The sequence below is a fragment of the Myotis daubentonii genome, chromosome 1, assembly GCF_963259705.1.
Source record: "Myotis daubentonii chromosome 1, mMyoDau2.1, whole genome shotgun sequence".
NCBI classification, from domain to species: Eukaryota; Metazoa; Chordata; class Mammalia; order Chiroptera; family Vespertilionidae; genus Myotis; species Myotis daubentonii.
In genome coordinates, this window is record NC_081840.1 from 58,886,875 (window position 1) to 58,905,688 (window position 18,814).

Below are 18,814 nucleotides of genomic sequence, written 5' to 3' on the forward strand. Positions count from 1 at the left end.
GGCCCCATGATCGTGGGCTCCGCTTTAGGCCCAGGCAAGGGACCCCTAGCTCCTGGGACTGCCAGCTTTGACCGTGCCCAACTCCCATCGCTGGCTCCACCCCACTTCCTGCTATCACTGGCCAGGGCGGAAAAGGCACCTGATTCTCCGATCATGGCTGGGGGGCAGGGCAAAGGCGGCCCCAGGAACGCCTTTGCCCTGCCCCCCAGCTCTTAGCTCCCCCCTGGGTTTCCGATCACTGTCAGTGGCAGGGGGCTTCTTCCTGCTTTCCCTTTCGCCTCCCTGCATTGTGCCTACATATGCAAATTAACCGCCATCTTGTTGGCAGTTAACTGCCAATCTTAGTTGGTAGTTAACTGCCAATCTTAGTTGGCAGTTAATTTGCATATAGTCCTGATTAGCCAATGAAAAGGGTAGCGTTGTACGCCAATTACCATTTTTCTCTTTTATTAGTGTAGATATGCATTGGCATTTGTAAGACATGTTAGTCTTCACTGTTCATTTTGGGGGTAATGTTTGCTTTGCTACCAATGTTATATTTGCTTTACAAAGCATGTTTTTTTTTATTACTTAGTATTCCATAGGATAATTCAAATGGCCCGTGCCTTAAAGTTTTCATAAAATTCTTCTGTAAAATCATGTAGACCTGGTGGTGTTTGGGTGGTAGCCCTTTGATAATGATATTTTCTTTCCCATAGTATTTATCTGTTTAGAATTTCTAACTTTTCTGAAATGGTTTGGAAAATTATATTTTCCTACAATATTCTTTAATTCAATAGGATGTCCAAATTTATTTGCAAAGACTTGAACAAAGAGATCTCTTATGATTCTATTAATTTCTTCTTTATCTGTGGCTATTTGTTTTTCTCATTTCTTATTTTTTCCCTTCTTGATTAGTTGCCCCTTTCTTCCACATAAAGTACAGCTTTTGAATTTATTATTTATATATATATATGTATTTTCTTGTCTTTTAATCAATAAGTTCTGCTTTTATTTTTATTAATGCCTTTTTTCTTCACTCCTTAGCTTTCTTTTGTTATTTTCCCCCCAACTTTTTACTCAGATGTTTAACATTTTGCTTTTATTCTTCCTTTTTAAAAATACAAATATTTATGGTTATTAATTTCCCCCTGAACACTACTTTAGTTTTGTCACATGGATTTGGGTATGTAGTTTATGAAAGTATCTTTTTTTTATCATGTCTATTTGAATATCTATATTGAACCATTTTAAGAAAGAGTTTTAAAATGTCCAAGTGGTAGGGGCTTTTCCCCTCTGACTTAATTGTACTTTTAATAAAATAATATATTTGCATTATTTCTACTTTTTGGAGTTTTTTTGAGTTTTCTTTGTGGCTTATTATGATCAATGTTCTAGGGTCCTTAAAAAGAAAGCATATGTATATTCTGTTTTCAAAGTATAAAATTAGCTAAATGTCATTTAGTACTATCTTATTAATTACATTATTTAGGTTTTATGTTTCATTATTTATCTTTTATCCATATTATCTCTTTGGATTAAATAGGTTAATTAAAGTGTTCTGATAATCTCTCTCCTGCTCCTGAAATTTTTGTTTTGTTTTGCTATTTTGGAGTGCATAAATATGGTTTATAGTGGTTACATTTTTATTATGAATTACACAATTCAATGTTAAAAGAGCTCTTCTTTGACTCATTTAATTCTTCTTGGCCTGAATTCAACCTTATTTGCTATTAAGATCACGACTTCTGGTTTCTTTTCATTTGCATATGCCCACCTTTTATTTTCAATGTTCCTGAATGACTTTATTTTAGGTATGTCTCTGTGTAAAGCATAGGCTTAGGTTTTGCTTTGCATTCCAAACTTTCAAACTTGTTATTTTATTTATTCTATTTTTATTTGCTTGTTCATTTGACCTATACTATGCCTCATTTCAAAAGGCTTTACAGTGAATTATAGACACATAATAGTAAGACAAATAGCACATATCCATAATATTGATAAGAAATGGCAGCCACGTAAAATTAAGCAAGCAGAGATGGCAAACTTACATGCACTCCAATCACAAAAATCTCAGTGTACATATAATGGCACACAGTTGCATACACACACTATTGACTCTCTAACTTTTTAAAATAAGTGATGGACCACCTAAATTAGGTTATGTGTTCTCTTAGTTCTGTTATAATATTTTAGGTTATCCTTTTTGTCTGTATACATTTCTTGTAATAGTTAGGAAAGTATTACATAATTTTTCTACTATCTACTTTCAAGAGTTTGTATAATGCTCTTAATTCTATTTTCTTATGGCAATATGTATCAATATCTTAATATGAATAGTGATGAAATTATTGTATTTTCCCCTGATATTTTCTTATTATTTTTATTAATGATACTTATTTATCTTAAATATATATGGCTTTCTGTTAGTTGATTTAAATCTTCAAATGATATCTTCTGACCTTCAAATGTTAACTGAGGAAATCAGAATATTTCCCCAAATTTTTAGTTATCTTTTCAACATAGTTAAGGTATATAATATATACAGGGTGGGGCAAAAGTAGGTCTGCAGTTGTTTGTATGGAAAATAATACAATAATCAATAAATAACAGTAAAAAAATAGCCCTGGCCAGAGTAGCTCACTTGTTTGGAGCATCGTCCTGTACACTGAAAGGGCATGGGTTCAATTCCCAGTCAGGGCACATACCCAGGTTGCAGGTTGGATCCTGGTTGGGGCATATGCAAGAAGCAATTGATATTTCACTCTCACATTTATGTGTTCCTCTCTCTCTCTCTCTCACTCTCTCCCTCCCTCCCTTCCTCTCTCTCTAAAAATCAGTACAAGCAAGAAAAAAAAAAGAGAGAGAACTCATGGACATGGACAAGTGTGGTGATTGCGGGGGTGAAGGGGGATGGGTGAAGGTGATAGAGGGCATAGAGGGGATAAAAGGTGATGGCACATAATAAATAAATAAATAAATAAATAAATAAATAAATAAATAAAAGCATGTCCTCGGGTGAGGATTAAAAAAATAATACAAGAATAAACTGTGTTTTGTGTATTTATAGCAAAAAACCGACATTTGCCCACCCCTGTATATTTTGCTGTGCCATGCTAATGTCTCCATTTCTTTTAGCTTTAGCCCTTCGCTTAGAGAGATTTGGTGCTCACCACCAACTAGTCTCTTCCCCAGGTTTTTTCCAATTATCTTCAGTTTCAAGAAGTATTAAGAAATACCTGTTCAAAACCATCTGTTGACTTTATATTTGAATAACAATTTGGCTATTATCTTTTTGAATTTTAAAAGATGATTGTTGGAACCAGGTTTTTAGTTCTTTTTCTTGTTGTTCCCCTACAGAAAAAAAAGCCTGTGGATTTCTCAGTCAACCCCCAAGTAGATAAAACGTTTCAGTTTTTTGACCCCTCGCTGATGGAATCCATTAAACTGGGTGATCCCAAAGTGCATGAATTCCTGAGGTTACTCGCTCTCTGCCACACTGTAATGTCAGAGGAAAACAGTGCAGGTAAGTGGAAAGTGTGTCTAAACGGTGAGCCTTGGTTTTTGAATCAGAACTGATATTTTTATTTAAAACGTTTGGAATTGGAAGGATTTTCTAATTAAAAATACAACTTTGCATGGGGGTTTATCTACTACACTAGCTTTTCTTTATATTTATTTCTATCCTGAATAGTTTCCAGTTACCTCTCAATTATTGACATACACATTTAATAGGTACAGATGACTATCAGGTGTATGGTTACAATGAATTTTTCCAGTAATGGGGGTAGATTTATACTGATAAAATAATACTCTTATATAGTCCCCAGTATGAACAAGTTTTCACACTTAGTAAGATGGTTGTTTAGAAGCTCAGAGTTCCTAGAATAGAACAAAATTAGGTGGGCCACTTTAATATTAAAGTGATGAGGTGGGTAGATAATGGTGTTAATGAATCAGCTTCTTGTTCCAATCAAGCCCAAACTATTTTATTTGCAAGTCATTTTTTCTTTCTACTACCAACTATTGACTAAGAAGTACCAACCAAGTAATTCAATTCAAAAGTGAAATACTGTATATATAGACTGTAGATTCTTTATATGTTTACTAGTGCCCTGGTGCACAGATTCATGCACAGATTCAGGAAATTCATTTGAAGGTGGCCGGTGGGGTGGGACTGGGTGAGACAGGCTGGACACACCCTGGAGCCAACCTCTCGAGGTCCCTCACCAGCTGGCTGCACCTGGGGTGGCGCCATGGCTCAAAGGTCGTCTGTGGAGTGAGCGGGGTCCCTCTAGCAGGTGGGGTCCCTCGGCCTGGCCTGCAGGGATCTGGCTGAAACTGGCTCTCCAACATCCCCTGAGGGGTCCTGGATTGCAAGAGGGTGGTTTTCGGATGACGCACCCCGGAATCAGGCTCCCTCCTTTCTGGTTCCAGGTGGGTCACCAGAGACTGCAGCTGCCAATTCACCGCAACTTGGCAGCTCCTGTGTTGAGCGTCTGCCCCCTGGTGGTCATTATGCATCATAGCTACTGGTTGGACAGTCGAATGGTCGCTTAGCTTTTTATATATATAGATATGTGAGTGATAGATATGTGTATATGTATATATATATATGCACACATACACTTGTGTATATTTTTCTTGTTGAGACTATATTCAAGCCGTAGTTTTGTCCTTGATGATTGACAGTATTACAGATGTCCTGCATTTTCTACTCCTTTGCTCCTCCCACCCAACCCCTGCCCCATCCCAGGCCTTCACCACACTATTGTCTGTGTCCATGGGCTATGCATATATGCATATAAGTTCTTTGGTTAATTTATTCTTGTCTCCTTGTCACCTATGCCCTCAGAGATCTGTCAGTCTGTTTCATGCAAACATGCCTCTGGACCTATATTCTCTATGTCGTCTAACATGTCTCTCATTTTTTCATTTCTTTATCTCTCTGGGATATACTTTGGAATTTTATTTTATTTTTTTAGCACACTAATTCTTTTTCTGGTTGTATCTAATCTGTAGTTTTTTATTTTTAATTTCTACAAGACCTTTAATACTTTTTCACATCTGCTTAACTTCATGCCTCTCTTTTATGTCTTGAAATCTATTAAATATTTGTAATGTGCTATTTCTAATAATTCCAATATAAGGGTAACCAATGGTAACATTTGGTGTGAATCATTTCACCTTTTCTAGTTACAGATAGTAGATGGTTTGTTTGTTTTTAATGAAAAGGAATGACAGTATATACACTAATACACAGCTTGTTTTCTTAACAATTTACCTTAGCCATCACTATAAATCAGTAAATATGAATCTAGCTCTGTCTACTTTTTCTAATTGATTTTTACATACAAAGATAACATACTAATTTTATGTAGAAATGCTTACTTTATACATACTATTTTTTAAAGTGTATTTTTATGTTATTTTCTTCATTATTTCTCTCTCTTACCCTCACCCCAACACAGACACATTACCAAGTGCCAAGGATTAACATCTGGTTTGATTCCTTAAATTTTAGGGAATTTCTTATATACTTTCTCATACTTAGTGGCAGACTGAAGTGGAATTTGGAATATCAGCTACATTATTCTTTGACTGTGTGATTTTGCAAAAATCATAACCTGTCCAATCATAAGTTTCACCAGTATAAAAGAGAAATAATAATTTTAATAACCCCTATATCCAAGGCTGGCCATGAGGATTATGTGAGTTAATAGATATTAACTGCTTAGCTTATGAAACTTTCATGCTACATCTCCTGTTACTGAAAATATAAAGGTATGGTCTCTGACCTAAGAAACTTCCATCATAGTGGAGAGGCACACTCAGCATCAAGTATCTTTTCAAATAAGATGACAAGAGTTACGTTGGTAGTGTGCATAGCTCACAGGATAGGCACCTGCTCCAGCCGGTTGGTGAGTAGAAAATGTTTGATTTCTAGAGCTGTCACTTGAGCTGAGTATTGAAGAATGAGTTGGAGTTGGTATTGGCATTCTATGGCTGTTAAGCTATTCTTTTTAGTATTCATACATATGTTTATTTTCCCTTTTCAAAATACCCTTTCTTGGTTGTTGTTTAATCCACTTGTTTTTTTCCTTTTAGGACAGCTGATTTATCAAGTTCAATCACCTGATGAAGGGGCTCTAGTGACTGCTGCAAGAAATTTGGGGTTCATTTTTAAGTCTCGGACACCAGAGACAATAACAATAGAAGAATTGGGAACACCAGTTACTTACCAATTGCTTGCCTTTTTGGATTTCAACAATATCAGGAAAAGGATGTCTGTCATAGGTGCGGCTGGTAGCTGAGGTTATTTCTGATCTTTGATATGGTTGTAGCGATGCTTCTCATGGATAATTTTGCTCTTGATTATGTGCTGAGAGTTGTGATATTTTTGTAGCTTTGTGAACTTCTATCATTCTCAAGTTAGCCTGGACACTGTGTAATAAGCATAACTAACATTTAACAAATACTTATTATGTGTCTAGCACTGTTCTAAATACTGTACATGAATGAACTGATTGAATTGTTATAAAAACAAGGTAAGTACCATACTTTTATGACCATTTTAATTGAGTAACTTGAACAAGGTAACATAGCTTGAAGTGGAATAGCTGGGATTCAAATCTAGGAGTTCTGACTGCCAAGCCCATTCATGTCAACACTACACACCACTGCTCAGGTCGAGTTCCTGAATTCCTTGGCACGTGCTAGTTGTTGTTGATAGTGTTGTTTTGTGAACCCCATCATCAGCCTCCTCATTATCATTCATTGACTCTCTTTACCTGGATTACTGGAGCTGTCACCTAAAACTGTATTTAGTACCACAACAAAGAATGCTTTTCAAACTGTGCTAACCCTCAGTGCTGCCTCAGTGTCCCTCTCATTTATTCTTTGCTCCTCTTTCCAGTCCTTCCCACAGGTGTTCTAAGCCTTTGCCCTTCCCTCAAGTCCTCAAGTTTGTCATGATCTCCTTCACTCTTGGAAGCAAAATTCATCTCCTATTTCTCTAAAAAAAAAAAAAAAAAAAAAAAAAATGGAGGCCTTCTGAGATGCACATCATCAACTTATACTTTTCCCTATCCTCCTCCCTCATTCCCAAGTTGTAACTTTACTCATTTTTCCCCCTGCCTCAGAGAAAAATTGCTTTTGTTCCTTTTCAAAGCTGAAGGTTCTATCTGGTCCCCTCACTCCCTCCCTCTCTCCCTCCTTCTCTCCCTCCCTCCCTTCCTCCCTCCCTTCCTCCCTCCCTCCTTTCCTCCCTCCCTCCCTCCCTCTCCCCCTCCCTTCTTCCTTCCCTCCCTCCTTTTGCCCCTAGGTTAGTGGTTCTCTAACTTTACCTCCCATCAGAACCACCAGGAGAGCTTGCAAAAACATATTGCTGGGCCTCAGTCCCAGAGTTTCTGATTCAGTAGGTTTGGGGTGGGGCCTAAACATTTCCATGTCTAATAAGCGCCCGCATTATGCCAATACTGGTACTGCTGGTCAGGGGACCACAGTTTGGGGACCACTTCTCTGGACTAATAGATCATCAAATACTACTCCTTACGTTCCCAAGAGCTGTGTGGAGCGTTTCTGAAACCTGTCTCCTTTGCTACTCTCTCCACTCAGGCCTCAGCATCTCTTGCCTTATCTATAGAATCTTCAGTGAGTCATGCTGTTTCTTTCGAAAATTAGCCTCAAAACCTCCTTTTATTGTAAACGCCTTCTTTCCTTTTCTCTTATTTTCCAGTACCATGGCTTTAGTTATGTCTCTCATCACTGCTTGCTTGTATTATTGCAAAATCTTCAAAATTCTTCCTCCTTAAAGTAATCCTCTATGCTGACCTCAGGGCATTCTTACTAAAACATTGGGCTGATTTTGCCATCACTCTCTTAAAAAACCTTGGTGGCTTCGTAGAATTTAAAGGATAAAGTCCTTAGGATGTCCTTCAAGATTATCTGCAGTCTGACTGCAATCTGATTTTTCTTCCACTTCTCCAAATTTTGTGCCCCAACTTACTAGTCTTCACCATTCCTGGCGTGCATTGTGCACTTTCACACCCTTTGTGTGTGCGATTTCCCCTGCCTAGAACTCTCCTTTTCTCACTTCTTCCTTAAAAAACTCCCACTCACCTGGTAATGTCCAATTCAAATGCTACGCATTCTCTCAATTCTTTTCCTGCCCTCCAAATAACTGTGTTCTCCTTTGTTACCCTGAGCCCCTTGTTCAGAACATGAGTGTGATACCAGTCTCACGAGAATCATGACTTTCCCAGTTGTTGGAGTGTGTACTACCTGAAGGCAGGTGCTATGCTTTCATTTTGCCTTAGTCTTTGTTTTTTTTTTTTTAATACTATTCTTTAAAAAATATTTTTATTGATTTTTAGAGAGAAAGGAAGGGAGAGGGAGAGAGAGAAACATCAATATGAGACCAAAACATCATTGGGCTGCCTCCTGCATGCCCCCTCCTGGGGATTGAGCCTGAAACCCAGGCATATCCCTGATCGGGTTTCAAACCGGCAACCTTTTAGTACAACCACTGAGCCACACTGGCCAGGGCATGCCTTAGTCTTAAACTGCCCAGAGCCACGCACAGAGCTTAGCACACAGTAGGTTTTCTATAAATGTTTGTTAAATAAAACTTAACCCATTACTTTGTAACTTTTGAATATCCTGATCCTCATATTAAATCACTTTCTACTGTGGAAAACATATGTGTTTATGTAATTGTAGTGTTATTGGTCTTTAACTACTGGAAACTAGCCCTAGAAGATGGCTCTCAGCAGGTCAAAACTAAACATCGTCTGAGGATGTTTATTTTTATATTTTTAACAACAGGTTATAGGCGGTTATCATTGATGTTGCCAGTGAGCACAGATGCTCCTGCTTTAAGTGTCAACCTCATGTGGTATCAGTGGGAGCTAGCTTCTATTTACAGCTTCAGGGGAGGTGCTATTGATGTTGGGTTGGCCCAGAACTGGCTCTGAGGGTGTTGACAAAAACCTAAGATTGCTACACAGGGAAACTTTTGGCTTTTCTCCAGCATCAGTCACCATTACAGGCTGTGGAGAAATCACAGCCTAACCACAAACATCAGATGTTTGCCTTAATGGGTCCCATATGAAGAAAGGTAATGTTCCACCGCAGAACGCATGGAGGCCTGAGGGCTTTATTTTGGTTCTGTGTGGCTTTTAATCTGGCGGACTTTGAAAGAGAGGCTGCACGAGGGTAGAAAAGTCTGTTTGATAACAAGGCAAAAACAACGCCAGTCTCATGGTTGTCACATGGCTTGGTCTGTGGGGACAACACCCTGATGTGAAGGCTCAGACATTTGCTATGTTTCTCCTCCTCTGCCTCCTTTTCCTCCTTTTTCGTCTTCATTCTCCTTCTTCCTCTTCTGTTGTTCCCCTTCTTCTCCTCCTTCTCATTCTTTTTCTCCTCCCCCTTTTGCCTATCATTTATTGAACCACAAATATATACCAGTAGTACTTTCATTCTGGAACAAGACCCCTGATTTAATTTAGAGATATGTAAATAAAAATTGATTTCTATAGAGACTTAGGTCAGAGGGTTTAGAATCTACTATATTGATAAACATATAAATCTCATTATATAGTTTTAGAAGCACAAACTCAACTAATTATGTAAATAAAAATACAGAGATAAAGTTCAAAGACAGTTATAGTAGATGCTAGTGGCAGGTAATCATTAAAGAAGAATACATTATAATAGCTCCTTGAAAAGCCCTTACAAGGTCCTTAGAAAAGGGTTTCTCAACTCTAAACTGTTCAATGCTTATCAGTAAAAATCATATTGCCATATGTCAGGCATTTCTCCGTGTGAATGTATGAACAGCCACCCAACTGAGATGCAAAGCAGAATTATTGGTCACCCTTCACAGTGCTGCTATTGCCCTTACTCTTGCAGCATACACCTGTCACTGTTTCTGACCTTGGTCTTGCCTTTATGTCACAAAGCCACAGCTGCTGCTTCAATAAATTTCACATCATTATAATTCAACTTATTTAAGCAAAGATTTATTAAGTGCTTACCATGTTCAAAGGACTTGAAGCTAAGGAGAAGGTGGAATTAAAATATGTTCTGTGTGGTAGCATGGAGGAGAACATGGTAGAGCAGGGCAGGAAACAGGCTGGAAAGGGGCAGCCTGGATGACCCCTGATTATGCTCTGGTAAGGAATCACACCTCATCTAAGGTTAGAGGGAAGCTGTTGCAGGTTTCTAAACATTAGTGGGAAGATGATTCTGTCTGGATTACAGAAGAGTCTGGGGGAAGCAGGACTGGAAAGAGTAAAACCATGTAGGTTAATGTGATAATCTAGGCAAGAGAGGTGACAGAGAGAAATTCATGACTTCGATGGGAGGTATGGATGAGAAAGGGGATAGCTGAATGATGGCCAGATATCTGATTTGGAGACTAAGTGAACGATGAGTCTGGCTATTGAATCTGGGGACATGGAAGCAGTAGCTAGTTATTGAAGGAAGATAATGTGTCCATTAGAGGGGCCAATGCTGGCTTAGGAGACAGCATCAGAGATGCAACATCTTTATTGAATCAGAAAATTGTACAGCTGAAAAGGACCTTAGAAGTTAGATTTTTTAAAAACATCTCCTTTTCACATGTAGAAACTGAAACAAAGAGATGGTAAGGAATTTGTGCAAATCACAATGGGTTTGTGATTTCCCTAGACAAGTGGGCCTCAATGTGTCGTCTGGGGAACCCTAGGAAACCTGGAGTGTTTTTCAGAGGATGCACAAGGACAAAACTATTGTCATAGTAATACTAATGTCTTTTTCACTCTTTCTCTACTGAGTATGCTATGGAGTTTTACAAAGGCCACATGCTGTGTAATATCACAACAGATTGAATGCAGAAGCAGATATGAAAACCCAACTGTCTCCTATTAGGCCAGACACTAAAGGGACCGATAACCATGTAAAACAATGCACTCCCCAAATTAAATTTTATTGTTTTGGAAAAATATAGTTCTAGTTCATAGAAATGTTATTTATGTAATATGTTTATTATTATGATAATGATCAATATAGTAATATATAGTGTCATAAGACTATTAATATAATAAAATTTCTCAGTTTTAATTTCTAACATGGTAAATATTGATAGAACCCATATAAAAAGCTCTTTGGAGTCCTTATGAAATTTTAAGAGGATAAAGGAATTTTGAGACCCCAAAGTTTGAGAACGGATGTCCTAGTCTGGAATATCAAAAATGGTCACAGAGAAGTCCCACTGGCAAAGATAGGGTATATATACTTTGCTTTCATAGCTCTGGCGATGTGAGGAAATAATTCTTTGGGAAACTATTAAATTGGATTGTTATAAAAGTAAGTGGAAGCCTTTTCTAGGGTTAAACGTACCCCCCCCACCCACTGCCCTTGAACAATTAGATAAATTGCATATATATTTTCTCTCTTTCCCTCTAATGTAGGCAATTAAAGCCAGAGTGTACGAAAACTGCATGAGTTATGGCAACTAGAAAATCTGACCAAGGATCTTAGAAGAATGATAAACCTAGACAAGTCTCAGTACAAAATCATTTCCAGGGTGCATTAGATCTATCCAAGCCAGGGGGAAACTAGAACTGATTAACGTTAACTAAGTGTCATTAGACGTGAGAGGGAAAAACAATTATTGTACAATGGTATTTGTATTTCTTTAAATCAAGTGGCAAATTTTGAGTCCTATTAAATTAATAGTAATCCATACTTAGGTTCATCTGTTTTGAGGCATTCTATCTTTAGGGGAAAGGTATCATTGAATGGAAACATGTATAATCTATGGCTCAATGAAGCTTGGTGAGGATCAATGTGTTCAGACCATGAAGTTGTGACCCAGGCAGTTGTCTTGAATTGTAGGCAGTTCCTGGAAAGAAATACATTGCCATGCCATCCATTCATTCATTTACTCATTCAGTAAATAAGCAAGTGCCTAGTATGTGCCAAGCTGTAAAGCTAAGCCTACAGAGGTAGGCCAAGTATTCTGCAGTTTAAAAACAGACTTGTCTGACAGTCACATGTGGAACACTGGAGGAAGGATTGGGTACTGGAGATGAGGGGAGCCTAGTGAAGGCTGCCCTTCCCAAACCTGGGGGCAGGTTAAAAACCCGGCCATACTCATAAAGACTTCCAGTGGGAAGAAGGTAGAAACTTTGATTTTGAAAGCCCCCTGTGAGGCATGCTTACAGCCAGGATTGTGACTCAAGAATGAACCACCAAGAATTAACAAGCTTTTCCAAGGAGTAAAGGGGTAAAGAAATATGTTAGCAAGGGCTGAGAACTAATGCATAAAACATTGGTTTGAAGGGCTTGAATTCCATATGGAGATCATTTGGCATAACACTGACAGTTAGTTGATGCCTACTGTAGGTCTTAAATTTCACACCAGGAGAGAGGAAATTAAGCTCCCAATTGTGCTCAATACAGGCTTAATTTAAATGTATCAACCCTTTGGAAACAGTCAGCAAGGAAAATAGGAAGGCCATACACATCAGAACAAAAACACTTGTTTCTGAGTTTGGGAAATCAAAGGATTCCAATAGATGAAATATTTCTAAGTCAATAAAACAGGAATAAAGCCAAGCAACCTAGATAGTGACCTTCTAACCAAAGACACCGAATATTTTACTACGGGCTGAAACATGCACATTTCCAAATTGCCTGGCTGGAGCCCTGGGAGAGCCTCATTTTGACAGATTTTATTGATTATCACCTACTTTCCAAACTTTTTTCTTTTCAGTTAGAAACCCGGAAGGACAGATAAAGCTTTATTCCAAAGGAGCAGACACGATTCTGTTTGAAAAACTTCATCTGTCCAATGAAGACCTTCTGGCTTTGACGTCAGACCATATCAGTGTAAGTGCCTCTGTTTTAAGGTTAGCACAATGGCCCTTTGGCCACTTGTTATGGTTAGGTCTTACTTTAAAAATATCAGCTAAATGATCTGACTTCTGAAATAAAAAACATGTGGAGAGTGGTTCCACAGGAAACTGTGCCAGCGAATGTCTGGAACTGGCACGTGGCCCCACCCCCTGCCCGGCCGAGAGTCTGGTTGGTCTCATCGCAGGTGGATTAACACACAGCAGCTGAGAAGTAGCCCTTGAATGTGGGCTCCCTACCTGCGGCCAGGAGAAGGCTCAGACACTGGCTCTGACGCCCCAGCAGTTAGGGGCTGCTCCCCGTGGGAGATTGGACTGGATCAGGGAAGCAAAGCTGGACAATTGCTTTCACCTGAGTTCCATTGTGTCTGGCACCACCAGAATCTCGTACGATCATCATCAATGAAAAGCTTAGGGTTGTGTTTACAGGGTGAGGGGAAAATAGTCTCTGTAGCCAATTTTCTCTTCCAGGGGTCTTTTTATTCAGGACATAAATCATGATGAGTCACTTATGTTCCCTGGGTTGAAGTTACCAATTGCATACATTCTGAAACTATGCATTATTTCCTTCCAAAGGTTTTCTGAAGAGAGCAGGGGTGATCTTTGGCAAACTTTTTTTTTTTTTTTAAAAAGTAAGATTCTATGAATTAAATATGAGCATTACCTGGTTTAAACCCAAGGTTCAAGCGTCTCTCTAGTATTTGCTTGAGGTTCTGTTTAACCCAGTATGAACTTTATGGGCAACTGGCCAAAACTCTCATTTCCTCACTGGTTTCTCTCCTTTAAACAATTATTGAGGATTCATGTTCTTTGTCAAGCCCTATATTTTATACAAAACATTCCCTGAATCTTTAAAAAAAACAAACAAACAAAATGAATAAAAAAACCTCTGCTTGACTCAAAGTTTAAAAAATGATGGTTTAGTAATATTGGGTACAAACATAGCTATTGTTTTTGTCTTTCCAATAGAGGATCCTTGATTTTCTTTTAATCTCTTCCAGAAGGCTGGCATGGTCTTTTTAGTTTTTTTTTTTTATGAGAACAACATTGGAATCATAAGTATCTAATTTTTGTCATTGCTCAAACACTAAGGCCCTGGATTTTCGTACGTTTGCCTTTCATACTAAAATATAGGAAGCCTAATTTGGCCTTTTTGCATTTCTAGGCAAAAGAAAACTTTTTTTCAGGTAATATCAATTTGATTTGTTCTTTGCTTTCATTCACTTTATTCATTTGGACTTTCAAATTCTGAGGTTTTAAATTCATATTTAATTATTGATTCTGAATTGTTTAATGATAGGAAACAACCTTGCTCAAATGCTCATTTAGGATTCAATTTGTGTTTCATGTACTAATTAAATAACTTAAATCATCTGTCCCTTTTTGTAATGTCTTCTTAGAGTTGATTCACTATTGTACAGAACAGAGAAGAATGCCCAGCGGGGTTGCAAGTTAAAGGCAAAGAAATGTTTGTGCGAGTTAAGAGGATAAAAGATGGTTACAACACAGTGACTCCACGTTCAGATCAGTAGGGGACCCAGTGTTGGTCCTGGAAGGCAGGGCTTATAAATGTGATTGCCATATCCAAACTGCTACCAACTGCCTACAAGATAAATTTGGAGAATTTTTCTCATGGTCTCTCTGGGCAGTCTGCACTGACTTTTTCTTTCCATTAACCTCATTAGGATGTATCATGGTTTCACTTGTGTATGATCACAAACCTTTGTGTGTTGTGTAAGCCAAAACGCATAGAGAAGATGTGCTCAATGGCAATGCCCAAAGGCAGAGAAATGGCTGTAAAAACGCTTATAGTATACAGGCCCGTAAAATGACCACTGGAGGCCTAGGCAGAGTGGGAGGTTTTCAGCATTTCCCCAAAGCAATCTACATATGTTTCTAGCCACTGCGGCCTGAGACACTTAGCAACTACCAGTCTCCTAATTTAAAAAGGTTTCCCTATTAGAAGAATAAAGCACCAGAAGTATCATTTAAAATTGTCAGTTTACTGAGACATGAAAGGAAAAGCATAATTCTCCCATTGATTTGACCTGTTATTAAATACTAACTCCATAGAAAACAGTTTAATAAAAAATAATTTTTAAAAACTAACCTGACCTTATGGTGTCTTTAAAGTTTTAAAACATTTTTATTATATGTATATATATATATATATATATATATACACATATATATGTATATATATACATATATATATATTTATATTTATATAAATTTTTTTAAATTACAGGAGATCTAGAATGAAAAGTCAGCCTCCCCTTCTATTCCTCCTTCCCAGAAGCAAACATTTATATTGACTTCCTGCCTTTCTCTCCCCTTTTCCCCTAAGGGTTTTTATTATCACATAATCATAATTAATAGGTTTAAACTTCTATTACCTGACTAACATCTATTTATTCACCTATTATTGACTTTTAACTTTTTATTATGGAAAATTTCAAGCACAAACAAAAGTAGGACTGAGTTAATTTTAGACATAGCTATATTATTAGGGGAATGTGACAAAATTCCGGTGAGCTGTCATGCTACAATCTCTTCAGAGAGCCTCTGCCTTTGATGTGAGAGCTATGGCTCCTCCAAGGGTCATTTTCTTCCCACGCAAAGCTGAGTGACACGGCCATGAAACAGGCTATGTTCCTCTCATTGCTGGGAGGGCTTCTTGCAGGCAGAGGATAGTTTGGAAACCAATATATGTTGGTTCAAATGGATATCTCAAGTCATTTGAGATAAGGCACCATTGATCACTCTCAACTAGGACACTTCAACAGACATTTTAGATATCTTTTAGGGGGAAGGCTAGGTCCCCTGAATGTTTTAACTTAATAGAAATAAAATTCAAAATGCAAACATTGTCTCCTATTTTCAAGGAGATTAAAAAGTTGGAAAGTCAGGATGGCCAAGTTATGTTCTTGATACAAAGTGAATTTGAGTGCAAAGCTTCTTACCCGTTATGGTTATTGTTCTTGCTATGATTATTGCTTTGGGGTGGTTCTTAAATCAATGTCTGCTCTGGCAGGAATTTGCAGGGGAAGGCCTTCGAACCCTGGCCATTGCATACAGAGATCTGGATGATAAGTACTTTAAAGAGTGGCATAAGATGCTTGAAGATGCAAATGCTGCCACAGATGAGAGGGATGAACGGATAGCTGGGCTGTATGAAGAAATTGAACAGGATTTGATGGTAAGAGTTAAGAAGCATGATGGTTTGTGCTTATAGAGAGGACAGTATGTGTTTAGAGATCTCGGATCGGAATAATCCACTGGCTAAATCATCTTGCACACAGCGGATGTTACTTTTTCAAACATTTAATCATGTGTTATACGTTGGCTTTGCGTTTGCCATGTGTGAGAGCCTAGAGGATTATTTCGATTAGTTGTAGCTTATGGAATTGGAAGTCCCCTAGAGTGGACAGTAGCAGACTTCCTATTGTTTGTCAGCCTCTGGTACGTCATTGGTGTTATTTTTTCCCCCTCCCCGCTTTATGATCCACCTTTTTAGAGCAGGAAACTTGCCGTGAAGAGTGGGAAGTTTTACAGCTCTGAGCCATCTTAGATCTATGAGATCTGTGCTGCCCAGAGTTTGAGAGTATCATTTATTCTAGAAACTACTCTTCCCTGAGGCCCCAGTGGCCAGGAAGCAGCTGGGGAGTTCTTAAGTCGGTACAAGCCCAAATGGCTTCTGATTGTGCTAACAGGATCTCTGCCAGTAGTTGGTGTTCCTATGAGTTGGCTTGATTAGAGAAACTCCTCTTGGGTCCTTCCCAACCCACCGCTGCACATAATAGGATGTTTACTATATCAATGCATCATACTTTCTGCCTTCAATTCGTGTTCCTTGACCTCTGAACTCTGTGATTGCAAGCTGTAAATGTTATGAATATTGTTTGCATGCATTAACATAAGGTATTCTCTATTTTTCAACAAAGCTTCTAGGTGCCACTGCTGTAGAAGACAAGTTACAAGAGGGTGTTATTGAAACGGTTTTAAGTTTATCACTAGCCAATATTAAGATCTGGGTCCTAACAGGAGACAAACAAGGTAATTTTAAAACAGATGTTTTGAACAGAGGGCAATAATTTATATGGTAAAATTTTAACTAATCAGAAAGTTTAATTAGTTAGATATGTGCCCGGTTCTCTATATAGGAAATAGTTGAAATACAAATAGGAAAGTTAATATAAGAACTTACTATTTAAAGATAAAAACAAATTAAGAAAATATCTTCTGGAGTATACCCTGGGGTCTGTTGAATTTCAGCTCAACTCACTTCTTCAATATAATAGTTAAACCTATAGGCAACAGGGGAATTAAAAATGTTTACCTCCAGGTTTATGTGAGCACTGCCTCCAATCAGGACTGAGACTTGAGTAATAGTGAAGCAGGACATTAGAGATCTTAGGGTTACTCCTTTAGTTTCTTGATGCAATGAAGAAAGGGTTGGGGATGTTAGAGGAGCGAACAGGCTTTTGGGAGGCTCAGGGAAGCAACTGTTTATCAACTGGTATGTAAATATTTTGGTATTTTAACAACCACAACAGTTGAGCTAGGGTAACCTAGTTGAATTCCAAGCCTTCCCATGCAGCGGTAAATGGGAGCTGACCCATTTTCAGGCATGACAAAATGCCAAGTCATCAGAAAAAGAGTCATTATGTTCATAATTCTGTGCTTGTTAAGAAAGAAAAGGGGACCACTATATTTTGGATCTATTGCTAGCAGTAATGGTTAAAACAAAAATGCTTTTACGCTTGGGCCTCAGTAAACCAGAAACATTCAGTTAACTGGCGAATACATGTTTTTAAGATTCTATCTACCTGTAGATACTTTTAGAACATTTGAGGATTTTCAGATATGGTGAATCAGTTCTCTATATGTTCACCCAAATCACTCATCACAAAAATAAATAATAGAAAGTTGAGCTCTGTGGTGTGTTACTACAGACTTCCTGGAGTTTGATGTTGATCAGTGGGTATAGCTGCTCAATTAGTTATGAATATCCACAAGTTTACAATTATTTAGTTTTAATTTCTGTGGTTTATACAAAGCACATGCTGAGATTTTATCAGTTGCCTTCCTTGACCTAGTACAGGCGAATCTAATGATTCTATGGAATTAGGTAGAGCCTAAGAACTCAGAATTAGAATCAAATGACTTTATTGAAAATGGAAGGGTTACCTAACTATCCTAGGCTCCATTTCTATAAAATTGGAGGAAGGAATGCCCAACATCATGTAATTTTCCAGTTTTCTAGCAGCAGCAGTCCATTCACTTAATGGGAAAATGACCATGTTGCATGTAGGAGAACTATAAAAAATTTATAAGAGCATTTTTTGCTGTCCAACTGAACATTTTGTTGAGCTGTTTTTCAGTTTTCTTACTACATAAGAATTGAAAATTGGCTAAGTTTAGTATTTCAGCTCTCCAAAGGTAGTATTTGGGACCTCTGGTAAAAACTATATGAGAAAATTGAGGATTCATAGATGTATGTGGCTACAGATCCATGGAGTTAGCAATTGGTAAATTTGATCATGGGAGCCAGGGCTTTGAAATTCCCTCTGGGTCTCTTGCATTATCACCCGTTATGCTCTCTCTGACATTAAGGGAGCCTATAAGCTACAAGAAAATACAGCAATGACTTCAAAACTTCTATAGAAAAAAACACACTTCTATATAAGTGTACTAGAGGCCTGGTGCATGAAATTCATGCATGGGTAGGGTCCCTAGGCCTGGCCGGTGATCAGGGCAGATTGCGGCCTTCTGGCTGCTGGCCGGGGGCCTCTTTTCCCTGGCTGCTGGCTGGGGCCTCCCTTCCCCAGCTCCTGGCTGCTGGCCAAGGCCTTCCTTCATTCTGTGTCACCCCCTGGTGGTCAGCGCACATCACAGTGAGTGACTGAACTCCTGCTAGAACTCTCGAAGGG

The 18,814-nt window shown here is 38.3% G+C and overlaps 1 protein-coding gene across 8 annotated transcripts in view; it reads left to right on the forward strand.

Annotated features, from left to right (window-relative positions):
• Positions 1–18,814, forward strand: part of ATP8B4 (ATPase phospholipid transporting 8B4 (putative)) — a 213,537-nt gene that overhangs the window by 144,321 nt on the left and 50,402 nt on the right. For all 8 annotated transcript variants that reach the window (XM_059701901.1, XM_059701877.1, XM_059701884.1 and 5 more), the window contains 5 exons: positions 3,340–3,505; positions 6,088–6,276; positions 12,743–12,858; positions 15,916–16,080; positions 16,826–16,937. In XM_059701901.1, the coding sequence (XP_059557884.1) occupies positions 3,340–3,505; positions 6,088–6,276; positions 12,743–12,858; positions 15,916–16,080; positions 16,826–16,937 (748 nt within the window). The remainder of the gene's footprint in view (positions 1–3,339; positions 3,506–6,087; positions 6,277–12,742; positions 12,859–15,915; positions 16,081–16,825; positions 16,938–18,814) is intronic.